We start from the raw sequence: 26,778 nt of genomic DNA on the forward strand, positions 1-26,778 counted from the left end.
TGAGGTTTTTTCCAGCCATCTCTAACTGGAAATTCCAAAGAGTTGCCATAATCTTGTCAGTAAACAGTCCCTAAGAGCAGTGCTGAAGGCTGAGAAAGAAACAGGTAGACAAGAAATAGAGATGATGAGTTAAACCGTGATTCCTAGGAGATTGACGACAAAAAGGACTAAGTGGAATTGACCAGTAGCTAGAAGCAGCAGCAAAGGGACAGAGGCAGGGTGGGGAGGGGCAGCTAGAAGGGGAAAACGGAGAGCCTGAGCTATTTGAAGGTAGAGGAGATCATGTGCTAGCAGTTTAAGTCGTGCACCTAGAGGTAAAACCAGAGGTCAGCATCCAGCTGCATCAATTACTCGCTGATCAGCACAGACCGGTTAGCAACTGCTTTGATGTGTTTGCTTGTTCAGACACTGAAGACAATAATATTATTTCTTCAAATAGTTATGAGGATTAAGGGGGATAATGTGTGTAAAGTGCTTAACTCATGACGCATAGTAAGAATTCAGTAAAGGTTCATTGGTATTAACTGGTGTCAGTGACAATAATAAAGGAAGAAGGAGAGAATAAGAAAGCTAGGGAGAAAGACCGGGAAGGAAGTTCCCTGTAAAGACTGGGATGGGTAGAATTCCGAGGACCCAAGGGGAGGAGGAGATGTTTAGAGAGGAGGGAGGGGCGCCTGGGTGGCTCAGCCGTCTGCCTTCGGCTTGGGTCATGATCCCAGGGTCCTAGGTTCGAGCCCCGTATGGGGCTCCCTGCTCGGCAGGGAGCCTCTTCTCCCTCTCCCTCTGCTGCTCCCCCTGCTTGTGTTCCCTCTCTCGCTGTGTCTCTCTCTGTCAAATAAATAAATAAAATCTTTAAAAAAGGGGGGGGAGGGAAGGACATCTTCCTCTGAATCTGGAGAAAAGTATATAAAAGCCTGGATTTCAAGCGGAGCTGCTTAAGTTTTCTCACGACAGTTCCTGCAGACCATGGTGGAAAATGCAATAAATGTGTGCTCTCAGGCTCGGGGGCCCTTAGCAGACAGTGGCTGTTCACAGAAACACTGTTGAAGTCCCATGGTGTGTCTTTCAGATACAGGGCAACTGCACATTCTGTTGTGTATGATTTACTTGTTTTCATGTAATGAAGTTACTTACCAGTTAAATTGATTGGAATCGTTTCTGCAAAACTTCTCGTAAAGCGGATGTGCCACATTTGTCTCGCAGCCTCCATCAGCCCCAGTCGGAGCAGCCCGTACTCAGACAGTGATAGGCATGAACTGACAGCCATGTTTCCAATCAGAAGTCAGAGCTCTCTGCCGTGTTCCTATAGAATTGCCAATTTCTGGAAAAAGAAATGTGTTTCGCAGCTGGGGGGAATTGCCCACTGCTGTTTTCAGTAACCTTTCCAAAGAGGGAGGCTCGCCTCTGGGTGATCAATGCCCTGGGAATGGGCTGTGTTTCCCCTCCAGCGCCCCCCCCCCACACGCCCCACATTGTGCTTCCCCTACATTGCCATTCTTCCCAAGAATGGCCCCCATCACCCCCTTCACTGAGGAGATTAAGGTTCTTTTCATGAACTTCGGCCTCCGCCTTCCATGTTTCTATGCCAGTCTCCTTGCCTGGCCCTCCAGCCTCAGGGGAAGAGCCAGGGTTCTTTCCTCCTTTCTAAGATAAATCCTTCCTCCTCTGGCAGACCCAGTCTCCTTCCACTCTACTGCTTTCTTCCGTAAAACACATGTGGACAGAATGTCTCTGTTTGAGAAACAGTTGACTTCACTCAGCGGCCATGCTCTCTGGCTGACCGTTGTTTACTGCCAAACTTCTTGTACGGGTAGTCTTCATATCCAGACTGCATTTCCTCTTTATCCACTCACTGCCTTCTTAGCTGGCCACTTTCTCCTGGCCTCCACATCCATCGTGCTGCTGCCACTGCAGAGTTCCTAATGACGTCACTGTGACTTCAGTGACCTTGTCCTCTTCCCCACCCTCCTGGAGCTCTGTAAGGTCTGATGTGATTAAATTCCTTTCCTACTGAAATACTCTTCTTCCTTTCTCACATGTCCACTTCCCTGATTTACCTCCTTGTTTTCCTGTTTTATCTCAGTTTCTTTTGCTCGCACTCCCGTGAATTACAGGCATTTTCCAAGACTCAGCCCTGGGCCCGCCTGCCCTTTTGCGGCCTATCCCTGGGAGAGCTTATCTTTTTTCCTGGCTCCTTACCAGCAGCGGCACCACCAGAGCCAGCTCGCCACTCCAGTCTTTGTGTCTCTGTCAGTGGCACCACCTTCTTCTTAACCTCCGAGAAGGGAAACCTCAAAGTCAGGAGTCTTCGTGTTGGGGTACATGCACTCTAGGGGTACACAGAGACTTTTCAGGGGATACCTGGGCATGGATAAGGAATCAGTTGCCAGATTTGCAGCTTCCATATGTACTCTTGTCTACAACGGATATGCTCAAGACTGTCCGCTCCAAAAGTTCTCCTTTCCCAACTTCCTAAAAGTCACCCTTTAGCCCTTAGATAAGGGGGGAAAAAGGCATGGTGGGTTGCCCCAGGGTATAAAAATTTCACAGGATGCCACAAAAGTAAAGCAAAGAGGAGCAGCCCCCTTTTTTTTGATTTTTTTTTTTAAGATTTTTATTTACTTGAGAGAGAGAACAAGCAGGGGGAGCAGTGGAGGGAGAGGGAGAAGCATACTCCCCCCTGAGCAGGGAGCCCGATTCAGGGCTCGATCCCAGGACCCTGGGACCATGACCTGAGCCGAAGGCAGATGCTTAACCGACTGAGCCACCCAGGCACCCTTTGACTATTTTTTTTTAAGTATAGTTATATCTAGGTGACAAATTCGTGGCAACCGTATCTATCGATCTTAAAACTAGAATTCAGATATGAGATGGTTGTTCTGAGGGGGATATATTAACATGTTCACTGGAACTTAAAAATGAGTTTAGACATCTTTTGACAGAAAGGAAGTCTGATGGAGCTGATTAGCCTGCCATTGGCAGACATTTTCCATGTGTACTTAGAGCACAGCTTCAACGGACTTATAAAAAAACACATCATTTGCTCTTGTTTAAGCTTATAAATGACAGATGGCAACTTAAAAATATGACAGGGGATATAGAGTTGTTCATATTTTAGGGGCCATTCGAGCAAAAGTCTTGAAGACCATCACAGTGGCTCACTCATCTTTAATGTGTCCTTTTCCGTCACTCCCCACATCCAGTCAATCCTATTGATTTTTTTTTTTCCTATTGTGTCCGTTTCAGACTCTGCTGGGTTTTCCAAAGCTTCCTGTCCGCTCTGTTACTCTATATTACCCCTCTTGTAGTTAGCCCCTCTTGAAGTGACTCTCCCAGGCTCTTTCCTACCTCTGTGTCTTTACATTACTCTCCTCCGGCGGAGTGCTCTCTCCTTAACTTTATTCGTCGTGCTGCTCTGGTCATTATTGATCTCTCTCCTTTCTAACTTCTACAGTGTTGGCTATTCCGTGCAGTTAGCACTTACAGAACATCAGTGTTTGATAGCTCTTTTCTCTCTCTCTAAAAAGCTCCTTAAGAGTTAAAAAATATCTCTTTCGATTCTGCAACATCCCCTTTTGCCTAATGCAGTGCTGACCACATAATGGATGTTTGATAAATATTTTATTGACTGCCTAGAGAATAAAATATTCTCTCATTCATCCTTTCATTCTCTCACCCATTCAGCACACATTTTTGAGACCTTTTCTGTACCAGGATTTGTGCTAGGCACTGGGGTACAGCAGGGGAAAAAATAGACAAAAATCCCTACTTCCAAAGACTGATAAATAAATAAAATACATAGTGTGTAAAAGAGTAATAAGTACTAAGGGAGAAAAAAGAAAAGTAAAGCAGAGAACAGGAAGTATGTGTTGGTGGCAGGTGAGGGTTGGGGGAGAAGCATGTGCAATTTTAGATAGGAAGGTCGGGGAAGGCCTCACTGATAAGGTGACATTTTAGTAAAGACCTGAGTGACTTGAGCTTATCTGTGCAAAGAGCATTTCGGGCAAGGAACCTATTAACATGAAGGCTCTGGGGCCGGGCCTGCCTGACTACCCAGAAGGGAGAGCTTTGGCTGGGGCAGAGTGGTGGAGATGAGTCAGAGGAAGCTCAGGGTGGGAAGGGCAAACAGGTCCTGTAGGTTCTGGGTGGATTCTGGCTTTTGCTCAGTGAGATTGGAGGCCTTCCGAGGGTTTTGAGCAGAGGAATGAGCTGATCTGACTTACATTATAGTAGAAGTCCTGTGGGTGCTGTGTTATGATAGAAGCAACAGGTTAGTCAGGCAGCAAACTATAATAACACAGGCCAGAGATGGTGTTGACTTGGACCAGGGGAAGAGGTGGTCAGATTCTGGGTTTACTCTCAAGGTAGAACAGACAGGATTTGTGGACTGATTGCGTTGAGGTCGGAAGGGGGGCAGGTCAAGAACCGAGGCAAGGTTTCAGGTTTCAGTCCTAAGGGAACGAAGGCTAAATTGCCGCTTGCTGAAATGGGGCAGGCCAGGAGAGGAGTAGCTTTAGTAAGGAAGGTAAGTCAGCAGTGCCTGTTGAATTTGAGGTATCTGTTTAGGCATGCGCCTTCTCGAAGTGTTGATTGGTCCGTACCAGTGTGGGGTCCAGGTGACAGGTCTAGGCCGAAGATGAAAATTTGGGAGACTTCGGCAAATGGATGGTATTTACAAGAGTGCGACTGTGACAGGATCGCTGGGCCCTTCACTGCTAAAGCAGGCATGGGGCAGTCTCCCGTTTACTGAGCATCTGGTATGTACCAGGCTTAATATACAAACCCTAAGCTAGATACTTGTTTTACTGAGGAACAAAAAGGTTAACAGAAACTGAGGACAACGAGGTTAAAGATCAAGCAGCCTGAGGTGACAGCTAGTAAGTAGCAGAACGGGGATTCAAACTGAGCTCTGTCTTAACTCCAAAGTCTGTGTTCTTCCAAGCATCCAGCGCCTTAATTCAACAGTACATTGCATTTTGGAAAAAGTGCTCTTGGCAAGCCAAAATCAGTATCTTTATAAAGTAAATATGCTATGAATCTTCTTTTGAAATGCAGATGGAAAGGAAACCCCTTAGTCATTTGGTTGTCACATGGAATGAAGATTAGATTCAGAAGCTCTGATAACCATTTGCCCCAGAATTTCTCAGAAAAGTCCTGCTTTTCTTCCCACTAACCTTTTTTTTTTTTTAAACGAGAAATATGAGGTAAGGAGAGTGGTAGGGGTCTGAGGATATAAAGGGGAGAAAGGCCATTTGCGGGGAGGTGAAAGGAGGTGTTTGGAAAACAAAGGTTGCCCCGTTTCCCTCCCTCTCACTCTGTGTGAATGTGTATTTGTATAAGTCTATGACCACCTACAATATTTAGTTAATACTGTGCTAACTACTTTATATGCTTTGGCTTCTTTAGTCCTTAGAACAACTCATTGAAGCAGGTGCTATCCCCCATTTTACAGATGAGGAAACTGATGCTCGAGGTCAAACAGTTACTAAGCGTCCATTACTGTTGCTCGAGCAAACAAAAAGTCAGGTATACAGGATAGTGTGCTATGGGAGATCCAAAGACACAGGAGGCCTTGAGGAAAAGAGATTGAACATATAAAAATTGTAGTATAAAACAAAAACGTACAGAGTGGCATATTCTAGTATATAATGATTTACCAAATGAGTCTTAGTCCTAAGTGCCATGTATTTAAGGCATGAATCCTTAATACACGGGTCATGAGTTCACTGGTCTGAGGTAGCCTTACAGAAGGAAGCACTTGATTTGGGTTTCCAAGAATGGGTAGGATTTCACTTGGTAGAGGAGTGGTCGGAGGTGTTCCACGCAAAGGGATTGGCATGAGCTAAGGTCTAGAGACAAAAGATGTAAGACATGTTTGGGTAAAAACTAGCAGATCGGTTTTAGTTGCAGCAGAGAAATGGAAGCTCTAACTAGAAATGTGGTTTAGAAGATAGGCGTTGAGTCTCGGACTTAGGGAATGGTCCTCTGGTGAGTAGTCATTTGAGCAGGAGTTGAAGGAAGAGTACTCTGGTGGAGGGTGGCTGGCAGCCTGAGGCTGCAGGAGAGATCAGGTGGGAGGTCACAGCAGGAGCTCAAGGGCCGAGCCCTTGAAGGCCTTACCTGCAAACATAGCACAGAGAGCAAAGTACATGACCATGGCGAGAACCATTGGAAAGGAGGGATGTCCAGGGAACCAAGGACAGGGAGGAGGCAAAGACACCTTCAGGCTTTTTGAATGTGGTTCTGTGACCTGGAGAATGGTAGCCCCATAAATAAAAAAAAAGAAGCCAAGAGAAGGCTGAGCAGGGGGAAAGTCATGTTTTCTGTAAAGACAGAGATGGTATGAGATACCAAACTAAGAATGCCCCTCCAGGAAGTAGGAAATATGGAACTGAAACTTGAGAAGCTAGGATTAAAGATGAAGATGTGTTTGTCTTTGGCATGAAGATCCTATTAAGGTACAGGACATTAGATGTGGTTTCCAAAGAGGCAGAGTAGCGAGCACGGTGGAGGGTCAACGCCGAATCCTGGAGATAGCCATATTTAGGAACCAGAGAAAAGGCCTCAGTGAAGGAGAAGAAGAAAGATAGGTCATCGATGCGATCTATTCAGATTGTACCCGCCACCTCTTGCCAGTCAGAGCAAGGCCAGAAAGTGAGAGCAAACATTTTGGAACTTTTGTAGCCTGTGACTTGTATTTTACAAAAGTATTGGCCCACAACAAATGGGAAATTTAAAAAACAGGTCTACACCACCAACTGAGAGAAGTGCAAGGTTAGAGAGTAAGAGGACTGAGAGACCCACTCTTAGGTATATACCTGAGAGAACAGAAAATGTATGTTCACACATAAACTTGGACACGAATGTTCCATAGCAGCATTATTCAGTAATACCCAAGAAGTGGAAACAACCCAAATGTCCATCAACTATTGAAAGGATAAGTAAAATATGGTATATCCATACAAAGGACTATTATTCAGCCATAAAGAAAGAGTAAGGCACTGGGAGCATATCTTAACATAGGAGTTGAATCACTATGTTGTACACCTGAAACTAATAGAACATTGTGTGTCAACTATACTAAAATAAAAGAAAAATTTTAAATGAAGTATTGATATGTGCTACAACATAAATGAACCTTGAAAACATTATGCTAAGTGAAAAAGGCCGGACCTAAAAGTCCACATATTATATGACTCCATTTATATGCAGTCCCCAGAATAGACAGTCCATACAGACAGAAAGTAACCCCGGTGGCTCCCAGGGTCTAGGGACAGGAGCGAATGGAGAGTGACTTGGTAACAGGTATGCGGTTTCTTTGGGGGAGCCAGAAATGTTCTGGAATTAGATAGTGGGATGTTTGCACAACCTTGTGAATATACCAAACACCACTGAATTCTACACTTTGAAATGGTGCATTCTATGGTATGTGAATTATACCTCAATAGGAAAAAAAAAAATACAGGAGGGCGGGGCGGGTGAGTAAAGCAGGGAGGAAGCCAAGGCCTGGATTTGGGCATTATAAGAAGGAAGATGAAGCGAAAGCATCATTCCATATGTCAGCCGTTCAGCAATTCCCCAATTGTAGTCCATGAACCTCTAGGTTTGCTGCATTGACCTTTGCTCTGATGGTACAAAAGCAGTGTGGGTGACTGCTGGTGCCCTAGCGTGAGTCAGGGCAGGGATACCAGGCTGCACTCGCAGTCCTTGTGTTCTTCAGTGCTGTGCACTCTCAGCCCCCCTCCCCCCAAAGAGGGCCAGGTTCACTTAAGAATGTCCTTGATGGGGGCCTCTGGGAGGCTCAGTCTGTTAAGCGTCTGCCTTTGGCTCAGGTCATGATCTCAGGGTCCTGGGATCGAGCCCCACGTCAGGCTCCCTGCTCAGTGGGGAGTCTGCTTCTCCCTCTCCCTCTGCTGCTCCCCCTGCTCATGCACTCTCTCTCTCTCAAATAAATAAATCTTCAAAAAAAAAAAGAGAAGGTCCTTGGTGAAGCATAAACATGAATTTTATTAAATCTCAACCCTTGAGTACACGTCCTTTTTTTTTTTTGTAAAAATTTTATTTATTTATTTGACAGAGAGAGCACAAGTAGGGGGGACAGTAGAGGGAGAGGGAGAAGCAGGCTCCCCGCCAAGCAGGGAGCCTGATGTAGGGCTCGATCCCAGGACCCTGAGATCATGACCTGAGCGGAAGGTGGACGCTTAACGACTGAGCCACCCAGGTGTCCCACATCTTTTTAATACTCTGAAGAATCAAGAAGTCTGCACAAAGCACTCCTCCTACATCCTGAAGGGCAGAGGCTGTCTGGAGGCAAAGCTCTTGTGCTGTGCTTGAGCTGCATGGTGAATGAACAGCTTCTTTTTTTCGTTGAACACCATTTTTACTTGAAAGAATGACTGACAGGCCAACCGTGGTTGTTGAGACTTGGGCATTTGGCAGATAGTTCCTTGAAAATATACAAAGTGAGTCTGTCACTTCAAGGAAAACAACTGACAGTATTTGTTGTCAGTACTAAAATTCAGGCTTTCAAGTGAAAATTTGAGTTTGGGAAAAGTTGTATCCGTCACCAGGAGCTTGACAACTTCCCAATATATAAACACTTTGCTGCTGGAAATCAGTGGTGATATTAAGAAATAGGATTTTTTTGGTATCGTATTCTGACATAGGTCAATATTTGGAAGATCTGCCTAACTTAGTGAACGAGTATTTTCCAAATGACCAATGCATGGTGTTAACAAAAATCACGCCTGGGTAAAAGATTCATTCAAAGCACATGATAGGGGCGCCTGGGTGGCTCAGTTGGTTAAGCGACTGCCTTCGGCTCGGGTCATGATCCTGGAGTCCCGGGATCGAGTACCGCATCGGGCTCCCTGCTCGGCAGGGAGTCTGCTTTGCCCTCTGACCCTATCCCCTCTCATGTGTTCTCTCTCATTCTCTCTCTCTCAAATAAATAAATTTAAAAAAATCTTTAAAAAAAACAAAGCACATGATAGGCCAGTGGATTTTAACATAACACATGGAAAGTTCACTGATATGGTTGCAGAACCCATATTGCAACTTAAACTTTTTTTTTTAAAGATTTTATTTATTTATTTGAGAGAGAGAGAGAGAGCATGAGAAGGGGGAGGGTCAGAGGGAGAAGCAGACTCCCTGCTGAGCAGGGAGTCCGATGCGGGACTCGATCCTGGGACTCCAGGATCATGACCTGAGCCGAAGGCAGTCGCTTAACCAACTGAGCCACCCAGGTGCCCCGCAACTTAACCTTTAAGAAACTACTTACTTGTCCAGTTTGGGTATAGTATCAAAGAATAGTATTCAAAATGATGTGAAAAGGCTATTAAGATTCTCTTTCCAACTGTATATCTGTGAAGCCAGATTTTCTTCATATGTTTTAACCAAAACAACGTATTAACAGACTAAATGCAGAAGCAGATTTGAGAACCCAGCTATCTTCTATTGAGCCAGACAAAGGCCAGAGATTTGTAAAAATGTAAAACAGTGCCATTCTTCTCATTAAATGGCTTTATTTGTTTATTTTGGAAAATAAGAGTTGTTTTCATTAAAAGCATGTTATTTATATATTATGTCATCAGTTTACTGTTTTTGAATGAATTGGCAATGAAATACTTTACATTTTTCTTAGTTTTGTTTTCTAACACAAGAGATATTGATAGATAGTATCCACACTGACAAATGTCGTTCGAGGTCGTCCTCAGTTAGTTTTAAGAGTCTAAAGTGGTCCCAAGACCAAAATGTTTGAACACCCCTGCGGTGTGCTATGGATGTTATGTCAACACTTCGCATGATGTTTGAGGTAGTTGTCTTTTTTGACAAAACTGGTATTATTATCAGACTAAGCCAACACATAGCAGTTCTGTCTAATCCTATTTTCTCCCGCACACTTGGCAAAAATGCTGTCTTTTCTTTTCACCGGGGTCATATGAACCACTGCCTGATCAAACGGGGTCATATCCTAGTCCTCCAGAGTCCAGAAACAGCTATACGGGTTGAAAGGTCAAAGAAATCTATCAGACTGTAATGTAAACAGCTAGCTCATTTCTGTTTCTTCAAATGAAACTTCAGAACCTGTGGGATTGATAAGTAATTTCACAATTATTATACAGAAAATAAGGAGTTCCATGAGCGATCTAGGTTGTGACAGATCCTGGTTTCTGACTCAGCTGGCACTTGGACCCCAGTAAACATGCAGTGACTGACTGGAGAATGTAGCTGGATACTTCGTGACTCCCTGAACCTCTCAGGAGGACCCAATTCAGTGTGCTTTGAGGTTCACAGTGTTTTGAATGCCCTAGTTTTTGCTGTTGGAACGTCCCCATTCTAGTAGGGGATCCTCAGGTTTAGTGTTTATGTTAGATCTCATCCTGTATCTGCTAATAAATTTCTGAAGACCCCCCACCCTTTAAAAAAATAATCAAAAAAGAAGAAACGGTTACAATATAGCCAAGCAAGTTCTTATGTTTCATAAACAGGGTACCTGGAATCAGTGGGCGTTGAATCACATTCATCAAAGGAATGAATGAGCCAGTGATCCACAGGATATCTAGAAAATTAACTAGTTGCATGAAGCTATAATTTGTTTATAAAACGGGACACCTGGGTGGCTCAGTGAGTTAAGCATCTGCCTTCGGCTCAGGTCATGATCCCAGGGTCCTGGGATCAAGTCCTGCATCGGGCTCCCTGCTCAGCAGGGAGTCTGCTTCTCCCTCTCCCTCTGCCTCTCCCCCTGCTTGTGCTCTCGCTTGCTCACTCTCTCTGACAAAATCTTAAAAAAAAAAGTGTTTATAAAACAAACCTCTGCTTGTTTGGTGCTATTAAAGGAAGACCATAACCCCCAGTGAAAAAGCTCAGAATTTTATTCTCAGGACCTAGTACGGACCGCTGCCTTGCCTTAGGATTTTTAGTAAAGCATTGTTTCTTAACCCTGGCTGCACATCACCATCCCTCAGACCTACCGAATCAGACTCTCCGGTGGGTGAGTGACAGGAGGTGCTTCTGTTGGCTTTTAAAGATTCTTCAGGTGACTACAGCCATTATATTAAGCATTGGCTCCCACGAAAAAGCCTTAAGACTCAGAAACAGCTTGTAGGACAACACCCTCCCCAAAACAGCCCATACCTGCAGGGCAGCCAGGCTCCGAAGCCCGCAGAGCTGAGTGGCAGCCAAGAGCAAGATTTGATGTTTACACACTCAAAATCAGCTCTGGGTTGTCCCAGCAACTCGCCCCCCACAGTTCCTTCTTCCTCTCTGCGGCTTCATTCTGGGCTTTGCTGTTTTCTGTGATGATCTCAGTGTTTTTGGTAACCTGGCCTGCTGCGTTGTTATTTTTCTACCAACTGCTCCATCTTCTTCTGTGTTTACTAGTGTGCACTAATACTTCACTTAACCTGCGTGGAACTCAGCAGCCCCCACCACACCCCCCACATACACCTGAAAACAGGAGAAAAGGGCATGAGTGACCAGGACAGATGTCACTAGGCCTATGCACTGCATCTGTAAGGATAGCACCCAAGACTCTTGCTCTTACATCTTTTTTTCTACACCTTTAAAACATAGTTATGGTTTCTAAGGCCCGCAGTAAATTAGAAATAGGGAAAGGAACTATCCTTGGCAGGCACACAGAAAAAGCTCAAGAAGTGACTCCTGATCCAAGTAGCGAGGAAAGGGGCATAAAAGCTCTAAGAAATGGATACAAGAACTCAGAATGCAGGACAGTGGAGGGCCTACGAGGTTGAGAGCAAACAGTTTTACACACCTCAATAGGTCATGACGGTACTCTAGAGTAATTATGGCCCAGATCACCAAGAAAATATTAAATTATATTCAACTTAAGGAAGCAGGGTAATATATGTTGTTTTTTGTTTGTTTGTTTGTTTTGTTTTTTAATTGCAAGCATTCGAAATGGTTTTAGGGCTTCCAAGTGGTTAAAGGTCTTCATGCCTAAAGGTAAACTCTTGGCTATCTAGAACTTATTTATCAGTACTTTAGATATTTAAGATCTACCCTATTTATTTTTTTTTTTTAAGATTTTATTTATTTGTCAGGGAGAGAGAGAGCACAAACAGGGGGAGCTGCAGGCAGAGGGAGAAGCAGGTTCCCCACTGAGCAAGGAGCCCGAAGCGGGACTCGATCCCAGGACCCTGGGACCATGACCTGAGCCGAAGGCAGACGCTTAACCGACTGAGCCACCCAGGCATCCTGAGATCTGCCCTATTTATTGCTTCTATTCATTTATGCCCCTGTTCCTAAAATATTAAAAAGCAGGGCGCCTGAGTGGCTCAGTCGGTCAAGTGTCTGCCTTCGGCTCAGGTCATGATCTCAGAGTCCTGGGATGGAGCCCCATGTCATCGGGTTCCCTGCTCAGCAGAGTTTGCTTCTCCCTCTGCCCCTCCCCCTTTGCGTGCACGCTCTCTCTCAAATAAAGAAATAAAATCTCTAAAATAAAATAAAAAGCAAAAGATTTAAGGCAATCAGACCTTATTCTATATGCTTTCTAGTACCTGGCTCTGGTTCTTAGCAAAACTTGCTGCTAACCTGGTGCTCTGTCCCTGCCAAATTTCTGCCCATGTGATATGTAATGAGACTCAATCCTATTTCTTTGCTCATTCATCTGACTGTGAAAGGGTCATAGATGTCTCCCTGTCCCTTGAGCTAGTAATCTATATCCCGTCATCTCAGCTAGCGAGAAAAGAAACTGTTACATGCCACCTCCTCCCTCATCAAATGCTCTATAAATAGAGTACCTAGCATATAGTAGGCGTTTAACAAACGTGTCGAATGAATGAGCCAGTGATGCACAGGGTATCTGTAAAATTAACTACTTGCAGGAAGCTGTAAATTTGATAAAGAGCCTAGCCCACGATGAGAACAGCAATCCAAGAACATCAGCAGATCCTGGCACCAAGGAGATCAAATAGTTGATACACTCTTACATGGAAAAAAAAAAAAAAAAAAAAAAACAGGATATGTAAGTACCCAGGCTGTGTTGGTAAGTTAAAAGAAAAAAAGTATGGGAAAACAGACTAGCAGGACATAGGCCAATATATAACACAGTTATCCATCTTGTTATTCACTGGATAAATAATTGAGCATTTTCTCTGTGTAACACTTTTCTGAGCATTGCAGAGTTAACCAAGCTCACCACCATATTGCCCATGAAAAACAAGCTGCAATCTATAATTTGACGGCAAGAATTGCAGCAACTGTAAACCATGAGCAACTCAACACTAATTACGCAGTGGTAGGATAGGTGAAGTGTCCTTCCAGAAAGACGCGGGGATTCCAATTCTTTGCACACACACAACTGTTGTAGGAGCGTTGCCGAGCACATGAGCCAGACTGCTTGCTAACACTGACTGTGAACGTGTAGTAAAACCTCGGAACGTGCTCATTGTAGTTGAGGAATATCAAATGTTACTGACGCTTTTTAATTCAGCAAGCCGCCTTTTGCCCGTTTATGGCCCAGCCTGAGATACCCCTTGTAGTTCAGTCATGGCCCTGGGACCGTGCTGGGAATCACAGCTTTAGATGACATTTTTCCAGGATATTCACATGGATTCATAACACAGTTGATGCCCAGACCTCAGTATGTGAGGAGTATGCAACTGTATATGCAGGCAGGAATCCGACTTTACAGCCGGGCATGAATTTACGTTTGTCCTCTTCATAAGCTGATCTTACTCTGCTAACAGGACAGGTGATGACATCAGATCATAAAGGTGTAAAAGAATGTCCCCGGGCATAGTTGGGCGCTCTTAATTCCTTGAATCATTTGGAAAAACGCAAGAGAAAATTCCTAGCAATATTTAATAGGCTATAAGGGACACCTAGTCTGAGGACCCAGTTTTATATTGACTCCATATAAAACTCCTTTCTTCAGTTTTAAATTTGTATTTGCAAAGAGACTTCTGATTCTTGGGGATGCTGTTATCTTCTTTGCCGACGTCCACATAATATACAGATTTTCCACTCTGGGCTGCATTTCATGCCAGCTAAACTTCCAAGACAAAACCAGGAGGGCATCCGGCATGGGTAACCCTCTTACTGATTTTTCTCCCCTCTAGGTTACCCCTTGGCTGTGTTTTTTCGGCGTTACCTTTTCTTCAAGGACAGCTACCTCATCCATCTCTTCCACACCTTTACAGGCCTCTCAATCGCTTATTTTAACTTTGGTGAGTGAACTCAGCAGTGGCGCCGCGATTGGAGGGAGCCTGGGAAGGAGCAGACTTGAACAGAATTTCTGGAGAGAATCTGATGGCTAGGGAAGTACAGTGCTATGCTTGCGAAAAGAGGGTTTGTATGCGCAGGAACAGAGCTTAATTTTCCTCTTATATACATTCCTCTCCCAGATAATATTTTTAGAGCTGTTACCTCGGCCTGACCCCATCATTTTCTCTGCTGGGGCTGTCAGCGGATGACAGATGCAAGCAGCCTTCGTTAGGAGCATCCCTTTAGCTCAGACATTCAGAAATGCCGTAACTCCGCGACAGTCCCTTATACTTATACAATTCATTTCCTTCCCTCTCTCTGAAACATGAGTCTCTTTTCAAAGAAAAAATCCTCGCACCAAAGTTTCTTCTTTAAATTTAATTCTCCTTGTGTTGAGAAGTTTCAGGAAGGGTGGAAATGCAAAAAACAAAAACCAAAAAACCCCCAACAACCACAAGCTAAACTGTGCTCTCCCCTCTGCCTGCAGGACATCAGGTCTACCACTCCCTGCTATGCATTGTGCTTCAGTTCCTCATCCTCCGACTCATGGGCCGCACCATCACTGCTGTCCTCACTACCTACTGCTTCCAGATGGTAACCGTGCTGCTCCCTCGGCAGGCAGCTCAGACCACAGCCAACAGCACTTCAGGGGTGGGGGGATGTCAGGGACTGTGGCACAGCAAAAGGGAACTAAGAGATACAGTTTCTAGTCCTTTCTCCCAGCATCACTTCCGCAGCCCAACTTCGGGTAGGTCACTTTTCACGGGCACCAGGTGTCTCATCTGCAGATGGCAGTGGTGATATTTTACCTGCCTCCAGGGAGAGGTGGCGGCTAACCCCTTTTGCAGAGGCCTGGGCCACTCGGGTTCTTTGATTAGCCCAGTTAGCTGGCCATGAGGGGTGTCGCTTAAAGGCAAGACAGGAAGTCAGCTTGGAATGAGCTACCAACTCTAAGCTCTGAATTCCCCGTTTAGCCCTCATTCTGCCGAGAAGCCTTGACCAAGTCTCTTCCTCTCTACGAATTCAGTTTCTTCCACTTATAGGAACTTAAAGCCTTTAAGGAGGAGACCAGGAGAAAGGAAAAATGAAAGAATACGGTGGATTTCAGAGCAGGGAGAAAATAAAGAAATCCTAGCAGGTGGTAGAATAAATTCTCTCCCCACCCCCCAGGTCTACCTTCTTGCCGGTTATTATTACACAGCCACTGGCACCTACGATATCAAGTGGACAATGCCGCATTGTGTCCTGACCTTGAAGCTGATTGGTGAGTGCTGGCTCACTGCCTTCCCCTTTTACACCTAGGCTCCTCCCCGTCCAACCATGTTCCCCCTGGTCCGCTCCTGGCTACGCTCAGTCCACAGGCCACATCCTCAGTGCCCTCCCTCTGTTCTACCCATGCCTCCTCTCTCTGCTCAGGTTTGGCTGTTGACTACTTTGACGGAGGGAAGGATCAGGTAAGTACCCATTCCTCTGCAGAGAGGTTAAGGAATGTAACCAGAGGGAAGGAGAAAGGCTGTTGCTACCAAAAGACTGCACCCAGATGCCAGGGCAGAGCCTCTCGCCCAAGCCCAGCCTATGTGAGTTCTGTTTCAGAGAGCACTGAGCAAGGATCAACAAATCTAATTTCCCCGGATCCAGCTCGTGCCCAAAGTCCAGAGATCACTGCCAGCCTGGCATTTGGAAAAACAGCAGCCCACTGTTGCTAAGTTACCCCCGCACATCCTCATTTCCATGTGAAGCAACTCCTTTTCTCCATATCGTGCCCTCAAAGAGACGGCTATCTTTTTTTTTTTTTATGTTATGTTAATCATCATACATTACATCATTCGTTTTAGATGTAGTGTTCCATGATTCATGGTTTGTGCATAACACCCAGTGCTCCATGCAGAACGTGCCCTCTTTAATACCCATCACCAGGCTAACACATCCCCCCAAACCCCTCCTCTCTAGAACCCTCAGTTTGTTTTTCAGAGTCCATCGTCTCTCATGGTTAAGAGACGGCTATCTGAACAAGCCTGGTTCCGTGGGGCACAAGGGTGGGGAACACACAAACTGGCTCTTGGGGGGAGATGCAAGGCTATCCTGAACCATTCATTCTCTTCTCGGCATAGAATTCCTTGTCCTCTGAGCAACAGAAATACGCCATACAGGGTGTCCCTTCCCTGCTGGAAGTTGCTGGTTTCTCCTACTTCTATGGGGCCTTCTTGGTAGGGCCCCAGTTCTCAATGAACCACTACATGAAGCTGGTGCAGGGACAGCTGACTGACATACCAGGGAAGATACCAAACAGGTAAATGCCCCTCTTGGTCAAGACCTCTGCATAAGTGTCTCACCCAGTACAAAGCCACTTCTAAGTGACTTCCTGAAGGCCAGCCCCGGCCGCGTTCTGCAGCGTGGCCCTGGCTCACAGGCCTGTGCCACGGCAGGCATCAGACTGTCATAATGGGCACCGGACCTGCTGCTGGCGGCTAGTGGGCCCTTTTCAGCTTAGACCCATTCTGACCCCATAGTGCAAACATAAAAACTCACTTTTATGCCACAGGATTTTGCCTGAACAGTCACGTCCCTGCCTTTACAAAAAAAAAAAAAAAAGGAAGAAGACTGTTAAATATATATATATATATATCACAGTAGAAAATTGAAAAAAATTACCGGAAAAAAATCCCTTTCCTGAGAAGTTGCCTGGCCTGTGTTTGAGCGTCGATTCAGCCAGGGTAGGAAAGAGCAGATTGAGACTCGGTCATCCTCCTGCCCTCCGCACTAGCCTTTCAGCCCCAGCGTGTCCGGAGAGTGCCGGCGAGGCCGCGCGATCCATAGCACCCCCGAGGGGACGCGCCACAGGCTCGCGCACGCTGCCGCCCCCCCACCGCCCTGCCCTTCCCCGGGACTCGTGGGGTGCTGCGCTCACCACTCCTCAAAGCCAGCCACGTAGAGCTGCCGAATATCGGCTTTGCACCGAGAGCTCCTCGCCCCGCACACTCTGAAACACTGCTCTCCATAATTTAAGGTCAGCGGGTGAAGGGAAAAGCCTCTGCCCGTTGTGACCCTGCTTGTTCCTTTCCAGCACCATACCTGCTCTCAGGCGCCTGAGTCTGGGCCTTGTCTACCTAGTGGGCTACACTCTGCTTAGCCCCCACATCACAGAAGACTATCTCCTCACTGAAGACTATGAAGTGAGTGGTGACTAATGCTGCAGCAGCCTGGCTGCATCAGAGCTAGAAACGGACAGGCCAGGATCCCTGTAGATAGCCAAGAAGTGGGTCATACCATCGACAAATGCATGTTGGTTTTGCTCTAGATCTGGGCGAGTTGGTGTCCATGCCAGCCGGGCCGGGACATGTTCATCAGCCAGCACTGAACGACCTTCGCGGGCACAGGGCTGTGCCAGGTGCACGTTTAGCACCCCTTACCTCCCGTGGGAGCAGCTCCTAGCTTGGTTTATCGCAGCCAGGGACTCCTTGGAGCCTCGTAGCTTCCGGTCCTCTCCAGCCTGTTTTCTTCTCTTGATAGATTGGGGGCTTCTAGGGAATTCAAAACCCAAGGGAGGGGGAAGTGCTGGCTTGTGCTCCTGCCCAGCTGAAAGGCTTGCAGCAGTTCCCTACGCGCTCTGGGTAGGTTTGCCTCTTAAATTAACATTGACCGTGGATATCTCAACGTCCCTTGGTACTTGGTGTCCCGAATGCTCGGGGCTGTAGAGGAGTTAGGGACAAGGCTGTTTCTGGGACTCTCCAAAGAAAAAGGTGACTGGCTGTTCGCTGGGTTCCCTGCGTACTCCTCTTAGCCTATTCGAAGGGCTAAGCCAGCAGGCTGCCAGGTGGACGCGCAGTGGTCAGCCACGCGTTTGGAAAGGAAGAGCGTTAAGGGAAATTTGCCTTGCCCAGGTAGTATCCCTAACGTGTGGCCATTCTCTCTCCTCTCTTCTCTCAAGAACCACCCTTTCTGGTTCCGCTGCGTGTACATGCTGCTCTGGGGCAAGTTCGTGCTGTACAAATATGTCACCTGCTGGCTGGTCACCGTAAGTAGAAAAGATGAACCTGGGGCCTTGCGCAACAAGCCGTGGGGCGTGGTGGGGAGGAGCATAGCCGGAAGGCTCACGGAGTGGCTCCTTCCCTCAGGAAGGAGTGTGCATTCTGACGGGGCTAGGCTTCAACGCGTTCGATGAACGTGGAAAGGCCAAGTGGGATGCCTGTGCCAACATGAAGGTGTGGCTCTTTGAAACAACCCCCCGCTTCAGTGGCACCATCGCCTCATTCAACATCAACACCAATGCCTGGGTGGCCCGGTAAGCCGCTGGAGTGGACGTCTGGGCCCTAGCTCCTTCTGCTGCTTTCCCAGACTTGAGGGCACAGACCTACTGTCTGTCTTTCCCCACTTTGGGTAGAACCTCCAGTCATCCTCACACCCACCCACACTTAGTTTTGTCCCCGCTCCCATCCCCCCAAAACCCATTCCTGTCATATTTGCAAGACACAAGCAAGACCCAGAAGTGCCTTGAGTTTTGTTCGTTTTTTAGAGAGGGAGAGAGCAAGGGGGGATGGGGAGGGGCAGAAAGAGAGAGAGAATCTTACACAGGCTCTGTGCCCAGCGCAGAGCCCCATGCAGGGCTTGATCTCACGGCCTGGAGATCATGACCTGAGCTGAAATCGGAAGTCAGACGCTCAACCGACTGAGCCACCCAGGTGCCCTAAGAAGTGCCTTGAGTTTTAATCCCAGTTCTGCCACCCGCTGGTTTTATGTTCCCCGTGCACGAGTTTGGGCGGCACGGGAGCTGTTCTGTCCTCCTCACCCCTGCCCGAGGCAGCTGTTGACAGAGTGGCTTGCCCACGCTCACCCAGCTAAGCTTGAGGCCTGTCTTCTGTCTCTGAACTGAGCTATAACTTCACCTTCTTTCATCTGTAAAGCTAATTCGATGGCACTGCCTCCCTTACCCGGGTGGCCCCAAGCGGGAGCCAGCCACCACCACTGCACGCCTCGGGGCGGCGGGAAGCCAGAGGCCAGGTGGTGGTGGTGCGCAGACTGGTCTGAGGCTCATCCCCACCCACCCTTTTCTCTAGTTACTTCTTCAAACGACTCAAGTTCCTTGGAAATAAAGAACTATCCCAGGGACTCTCACTGTTCTTCCTGGCCCTCTGGCACGGACTACACTCAGGATACCTGATCTGCTTCCAGATGGAATTCCTCATTGTTATTGTGGAGAAACAGGTAGGCCTGAAGGGTGGTGGGTGAACGGGGACTATGAGAAGGGGCAAGACACTGATGACCTCTCCCCTCGCTCCCCAGGCTGCCAGCCTAATTCAGGAGAGCCCAACCCTGAGCAACCTGGCTTCCATTACTGTCCTACAACCCTTCTACTATTTAATGCAGCAGACCATCCACTGGCTCTTCATGGGTTACTCAATGACTGCCTTCTGTCTCTTCACATGGGACAAATGGTTTAAGGTAAGCGAGGGCCTTTGGGCAAGGATTGCGGGGGTGGGGGGGAGGGGTCGCTGAAACCTCTGGCGGTAAGGGATAGTCCCTGCCTTGTGTCTACCTCATTGGCCTTTATCTCCCCCACAGGTGTATAAATCCATCTATTTTCTTGGCCACGTCTTCTTCTTGAGCCTACTCTTCATATTGCCTTATGTTCACAAAGCAATGGTGCCAAGGAAAGAAAAGTTAAAGAAAATGGGATAATCTATTTCCCTGGTAAGTAAATATCCCTGTAGCTAAGCTGAACTACCAAGTGACAGAATAGAGCACAAGATTGGAGATGGGAGGCAGGCAGTATGGGACATCTGGAGTGAATCTCAAGGTAGCCTGGCTTCTAGGAAACCCCAGTGTGGGGCACGGACTTACCCGAACTCGGGTTTGCCAGGAAGAAGCTGGAAGGGCTACAGACCAGGGACTAGAAGGAGGGACTCTGACCGGCCTGCCAATCAAGTCTCTTCTCTTGCAGGTGGCCTAGAGCAGGGCTGGTGCAGAAACGACTTGTATCCCTTTCCACAGCACTCCTTCGCCTCAGAGCACAGAGAACGTAGAAGCCAGGGAGTGGGGAAGACACGGTACTCCTAGCCGTGCCTCTGCTGCCAGCCAAGTGTTCATCTGGGGCCAAAGGGGAAACTCTCGTGGGAGGAGTAGAGGGCCCATGTCTCCCCTCTGGGCTCCCCCATGCACGTTGCCTTATCTCTCCCCCTCTAGCCAGGAATCTGTTGTGCTTTTCTTCTGCCAATTTACTATGATTGTATATGTGCCGCTACCACCAACCCCCCCATGGGGGGGAGGGGAGGGTACCAGGCCCCACCTGCTCCACTTTTTTCTACCTTGGAACTGTACCAGATAAAATCACTTCTCTTTGTTCAGTTTTTCACTGCTAGCCTTCCCGACTGCTTTCTTACAGACAGTTCTCCGGGCTCGCCATAGTGGAAACAAGCAGGGCTCACTCCCTGCCCCGCCCGGAAGCTTGGCGTCCAAGCCTTCCTGCAAAGCTCCGACCCAGATTGCAAACACCGGAACCTCACCTCTTTTCCTGAAGTCTGAGGACGGCAACCAGCTTACACCACTAGATAACTGCTCAGTTTAGAAATCCTCAAAGAACCACCAGGTTTGCAAGAACAGTATTTATAGGATAAACAAATAGCAAACGTACAGCCTTGCTTCCCCAAGCCCCCGCAGTCTTGGTGCAAGAAGGTCCCCTCCGAGCAGTGAGCTGACAGCGGGGTCGAGGGATGGCCACGGTCTCTGTCCCAGAACGAGGTGCTGCTGTCAGATGACCCCCCAGACTTCTTCAAAGGCTGTGGTGAGTTTTGCACAGGTGAGGGCTGCAGAGAGGGGGTAGTTGCTGATGGACACCGTCTTCTCTGTGTACCCCACACTGACCTAAACGAGAGAAGCAGTTCTGTCAGCTGGCTGTCACTCTCTAACAGGTGAAGCCGGAACAACACAGCTGAGCTAGTATTTCACAGAGCTATTTAATATCACATTTGTACAAAGGATAAGAAGGTCCTGACTTTTCCCCTGTCACAAATACATGCCAGCGGGCCTCAAAATATGCAGCCTGGGGCAGGATGTGGTCTTGCAGCTTTGTTCTCACCTGCTATTGCCCAAGGTCATCAAAAAATGCCAGGTATTCTTAGAATTCTAAGCCTCGGCTCTACAGAGAACCCAGGAGTTGAGCCCAGACCTTACCTGGCCATGGGCAAAGGCCCCCACCACAAAAACAATAGGGTCACTGCTGGGCACCAACTCTCGTACATCGCTGACGAATGGGATGGAAAAAGATGTGCCAATCTTCATACATCCAACCGGGAAGTGATCTGACACTGGATTCTTAATTACCTAAAGAAAGAACGCGGTGGGGGGAATCAGCCCCAGAAACAATCTCAGAACCCTACCTCCAACCAGTGGGTGCCAATACATCACCTTCAAGAGCTTTTGGGGGCCATCAGCTGCTCGAACACTGAGTTTGTGTAAAAGCTGAACTGGGGGGGAGGGGAAAGAAAGTTCAGAGCTTGGTGGTGACCCCATTTCTTCTGCCCAGAAATCTAACCAGAAAAACCCACAGTTAAGGTGGGCTCCATGTGTCCTTTAAATCCACACTGCGGTGCTAAAATGTTCCGAACGAGCAGCTGACTAGCTGGATGACAGGGAGTTCCCTCTCCCTTTTTCACTCAGCCAGGAACCTATGCGGGTCTTACCCACGCACCTGGGAAGATAATGAAGAGCCCTTTTTCTGGTATCAAACATGTTCCCCACTCCCCCCACTTAAAAAGTTCACATTTCATTTATCCCATGTCCTCTTCCTCCCTTCTTCACTACTGCCGAGTTCATTCTGAACTTTAAGTCCTAAAGATCTCACCCATGAGGCCACAAAAGCGGTCAAAGGTTCTGGGAATTCGAGTCTGGGGGTTTACTTCAATCAGCACATTCTTCTGTGTGTGGATATAAACCTGTAGCAAGCCAGCTCGGTTCAGGGGACTGTCCATCAGCATCAGTAAACTCTGAGGGAGGTAGAAACCAAGGCACGGTTCAGACTGAAGAGAAGCAGCATGCAGCTGCCTGATCTTCTGCCCAAAGGCTCAGGGGGTTGCAAGCTCTGTCCCTGGAGTTACCTGGTGAGCTATGTCTGGTCTCACTTCCCCAGGGTCCCGTCCATTCTTCAACAACACAGACTTGTGCTTGTCACAGTTGAGTAGCTCATATGTCTTCCCTACCTAAAGAACAGGGAACATGACAGAGAGCAAGATAACCTTCCTTTACCTAGACTAGTGTGGTCCCCAAATCAGCATCATCTTAATCATCATCTGGAAACTTGTTAGACAGTCAGATTCTCAGGTCTGCTCCAGATCTTCTGAATCAGAAACCCTGGGGATGGGACCCATCAAGCTCTTCAGAGGCTACTCTGTGGCCACTGACCCTTTCGCCCCTCCCACCATAACTGATCTTAGAGGGAAAACGAAAGGACACAGCCTGTGATACCACATGATCTAAACTTCTGCCCGACAAAGGAAACCAACAAAACAAAAAGGCAACCTTGTGAATGGGAAAAGGTATTTGCAAATGATCTGTCTGATAAGGGGTATCCAAAATATATAAAGAGCTTACATAACTCAGCACCAAAAAACCAAACAATGGTTAAAAAATAGGCAGAGGACCTACAGACATTTTTCCAAGGAAGACCTACAGATGGCCAACAGACACATAAAAAGATGCTCAACATCACTCATCAGGGAAATGCAAATCAAAACCACAATGAGATACCACCTCACCAGCCAGAATGGGTAGTATCAAAGATAAGAACTAAATGTTGGTGAGGATGTGGAGAAAAGGGAACCCTAGTGCACTGTTGGTGGGAATGTAAACTGGTGCAGCCACTGTGGAAAACAGTATGGAGGTTCCTCAAAAAATTAAAAATATAAATACCATACAATCCAGTACTTCTACTACCCATATTTACCCAAAGAAAACAAAAATACTAATTTGAAAAGATCTATGCAGCCCTGTATGTTTATTACAGCGTTGTATTTACAATAGCCAAGATTTACAAGTGTCCCTTGATAGATGAATGGATAAAGAAGATGTATATTGAGAGGCACCTGAGTGGCTCAGTCAAGCATCCAACTCTTGATTTTGGCTCAAGTCATAATCTCCCTCTTTCTCTCCTCCCCTCCCAATGGGTGCATGCGCACTCTCTCTTTAAAAAAAAAAAAAAAAAAAAGGGCGCCTGGGTGGCTCAGTTGGTTGAGCGACTGCCTTCGGCTCAGGTCATGATCCCAGGGTCCTGGGATCAAGTCCCGCATCGGGCTCCCTGCTCTGCGGGGAGCCTGCTTCTCCCTCTCCCACTCCCCCTGCTTGTGTTCCCTCTCTCGCTGTGTCTCTGTCAAATAAATAAATAAAATCTTTAAAAAAAAAAGGGGGGGGGGGCGCCTGGGTGGCTCAGTTGGTTAAGTGACTGCCTTCGGCTCAGGTCATGATCCTGGAGTCCCAGGATCGAGTCCCGCATCGGGCTCCCTGCTCGGCGGGGAGTCTGCTTCTCCCTCTGCCCCTCCCCCCTCTCATGTGCTCTCTCTCATTCTCTCTCTCTCTGAAATAAATAAATAAATAAATCTTTTTTAAAAAAAAGGTATATTGAACAGTGTTTGTATATGAAACTGCTTTGTAAACTGTAGGTTCCTCAAGTAATTAAGCACAAAGCCAGAAATAATCCTGGAATAACAGGGGCATGACTGAGCAAGGGATATTATCCTGGCAACTCTGTATACTAGAAAAGTCACCAGCTAGAAGTGTGATACTAAAAATCTGGCCTGATAGATCTATAGCAGCTAAAAAAAAAATTGCAATTTGGAGTCATAAGGAGCATTAAAACGATCAGTAAAAAGTCTTAAAAACATGCCATTAAATATAAATACCAGATTTGAAACGCTATGTTTCTATGTATCAAAAGAACATTTGTATGTCTGGCAACTTGAGATAGATAACTCCACAAAATTAGGGGAAAGAAGCATGTAGATTTTGAAACTAACTGAAATGACAAAAATGTCAGAGTAAGCACAGGAAAAGAACAAAGGACCAAGAAACACCTCCATGGGACACTCTTGGATATCGAAGAAAAAGAACTTCTTGAATAGAACAATCTAGTTTCTACCCATTAGTTATAACTAGGAGTTTTGTTCTTTTAATGAAATAGAGATGAAAACAGAGTACTTTACATATAGTCATGGTAGGTAATGGTTTATGAAACTTTTGGTATTTTATAGTTGCCCGTGTGTACTTGCTCACAATGTAATTTTTTTTATTGTGGTTTGTGGTTAATAAGCTTGAAAACCACTAACTAGAATAATCAGAGAATGAATACTGTATGCATTTTCTGTAACAGGTACTGGAGATATTAAGAATTTTTAAAACCTTATTGCCTACCCTCATGGAGGAGCCTTCTAGTGGAAGAGACAAATGGTAAACAACCACATGAAGCCACAACCAAATTTTGATGAACATTATGAAAGAAAAGTGAACCATCTGGTTCATTAAAGGATTATAACAGGAAGTCCTGATTTATACCAGGAAGGGAGTCACTTCTATAAGGAAATAATACTTAAACTGATAACTGAAGATTGAGCAGCAATAATAAAACTCAGTAATTTTTAAGTAAATGAACATTAAGTAGGAATTAATGAAGCAAAGAGCTGAGTAAAGGGAGCTTCCATTAGGAAACATTATGTGTAATGGCCTTAGGATATCAGAGAACTTAGTGCTTCCAAAGAGCTTAACGAAAGGCCAATGAGTCTGGAGTATAAGGAATAAATGGGCGAGAGCAGGCTCAGTGAGGCTATCAGAACAATACCAGCACAAGGCAGGGAAAAGAAAACAGTACAGATTTCAGCTAGCTATGAATTCAGTCACCCCTGGAGCACCATTAATGACAATTTGACCTAAACTCTTCCAGCATGCTCTAAGAATTTTAATTTGACCATGACCTTTTCAACTTCTTTTTTTTAATAGACTGTATGAGTGAGGCGCACGAGGGGCTGGGACAGAGGGAGAGAGAATATCTTAAGCAGGCTCCATGCTCAGCGTAGAGCCAGACGCGGGGCTCAATTTCACGACCCTGAGATCATGATCTAAGCCAAAATCAAGAGTCAGATGCTTAACCAACTGGTGCCCCCTTTTCAACTTCTTAATAAAGAACCTAGAATCAATAACAATAGTAGTAATTCCAAATGACAGACATTATTCTAAAGTCTTTACTGATACTACCTCCTTTTATCCCCCTAACCCAGTAAGGTAAGTACTATCATCCCCATGGAACACGTGAAGACACAAAGTGGTTACATGACATTCAGAATTAATAGGCTGGAAACAGAGCAAGCAATTAAGTGAGGGATGAATATCAGATCCTATAGTTAAGTTAGAAATATCAATTACCTAAGAAAAATGAAAAAGGGGGGGCTTTCTAGACTGCAAGCTTAGTATAGTAACTGGTTGAGGAAGTAAAGATGGAAAAGAGTCACAGCATACATTACTATCAAAATAATACTTTCAAAGCACTTTCAAAGTATTAACCCCCACTTTACAAACTGAGGACTTGTTTTCTCAATCAAAATCACACACTCTAAAATAAGTATAAAAACCAAGATTAAAACCCAAGTATGGAGAAAAAAAAAAACCCAACCAAGTATGACTTATAAACCAGGGCTATTTCTTCTGGGCCTACTCACTGGACAGTCAGTTTAGGCCTAAAGGGTAAGAGAACCAAGAAAGAGAATGAGAACACTGCAGTTTTAAAATAGGGAATTGCTGGATTTATTCAGGAAAACAGCCGAATGACGGTTAAAAAAAAAAAAAAAGGATTTAAAAATATTAAAGGATAATCTGATCCAGTGTTTCGAAGTGGATAGTAATATAAAGGAGGGTGACAACAGAGACATGTTAACGAAATAAAACACAAAAGTCCTGACAAAAGGCTTGGGCAAACTGAGCTGCAGTAACTACCTTTCTCCTTTGCTCAAGAACTTACCTTAGGATATGGGATGACCGATGGACAAATCTCCCCTCCCCTCCTCTCGCCCTTAGATGACTATCACAGAATCCTAGTAAATCAATTGGCAGCCACAACCGGACAGCTGCAATAGGATTCAAGAAGGACAGAAGAAAACGACTGATGCCAAGCCAGGATGTTAAACCAAGAGACAATCACCTAGGCCACTCTTCCTCCAAAAGGATGTTTCACCTCTCTCTGCCTCCCCAACCACTTTGAGCCTCTCACCCTCACCCCTGGGGGTCCCATCCTATCAATCTACTATTTCTCCACTTCCTCGTCCCAAACTACCTTGACTGTCTCCAGACTGGCCCCTTCCAGCACCACAATGAGCCTTCGCCCTCCGATCTTGTTCCCCGCCCCGAGTCGGGGCCGCTTGGGAGCCACAGCATCCCAGTCCTCTCCCTGCTCCCCACCGCGTCGTTCACGAGGTTGGAATCCGCCACTGGGCGCAGCCATCTTGCCACTGGACCGGAAATTGCGCTAAGGTCCTTAAATTAAACCTCGCCCTACCCCTAATCTCAAGCTTCTTTCCGGCT

General features: G+C 46.3%; 2 protein-coding genes across 2 annotated transcripts in view; one reads left to right on the forward strand and one right to left on the reverse strand.

Annotated features, from left to right (window-relative positions):
- The window catches only part of LPCAT3 (lysophosphatidylcholine acyltransferase 3), a 38,818-nt gene extending 18,243 nt beyond the window's left edge, over positions 1-20,575 (forward strand). The window contains exons 2-13 of the mRNA XM_035028322.1: positions 14,082-14,189; positions 14,714-14,820; positions 15,397-15,490; positions 15,643-15,680; positions 16,338-16,516; positions 17,291-17,399; positions 18,155-18,241; positions 18,342-18,508; positions 19,281-19,428; positions 19,507-19,665; positions 19,786-19,914; positions 20,165-20,575. Of these exons, the coding sequence (XP_034884213.1) occupies positions 14,082-14,189; positions 14,714-14,820; positions 15,397-15,490; positions 15,643-15,680; positions 16,338-16,516; positions 17,291-17,399; positions 18,155-18,241; positions 18,342-18,508; positions 19,281-19,428; positions 19,507-19,665; positions 19,786-19,902 (1,313 nt within the window). The 3' untranslated portion in view covers positions 19,903-19,914; positions 20,165-20,575. The remainder of the gene's footprint in view (positions 1-14,081; positions 14,190-14,713; positions 14,821-15,396; positions 15,491-15,642; positions 15,681-16,337; positions 16,517-17,290; positions 17,400-18,154; positions 18,242-18,341; positions 18,509-19,280; positions 19,429-19,506; positions 19,666-19,785; positions 19,915-20,164) is intronic.
- A 235-nt stretch (positions 20,576-20,810) lies between these two features.
- EMG1 (EMG1 N1-specific pseudouridine methyltransferase) lies at positions 20,811-26,772 on the reverse strand. The gene is made up of 6 exons (XM_035028325.1): positions 26,531-26,772; positions 22,317-22,418; positions 22,064-22,205; positions 21,628-21,686; positions 21,394-21,543; positions 20,811-21,084 (listed from the first exon to the last, which is right to left on the reverse strand). Exons 1-6 carry the CDS (start codon positions 26,696-26,698, stop codon positions 20,971-20,973), a joined length of 735 nt encoding a protein of 244 aa, XP_034884216.1. The 5' UTR covers positions 26,699-26,772; the 3' UTR covers positions 20,811-20,970.
- Between the last annotated feature and the right edge of the window lie 6 nt (positions 26,773-26,778).

The sequence above is a fragment of the Mirounga leonina genome, unplaced genomic scaffold, assembly GCF_011800145.1.
Source record: "Mirounga leonina isolate KUSES-001 unplaced genomic scaffold, KU_Mleo_1.0 Mir_201, whole genome shotgun sequence".
Taxonomy (NCBI): domain Eukaryota; kingdom Metazoa; phylum Chordata; class Mammalia; order Carnivora; family Phocidae; genus Mirounga; species Mirounga leonina.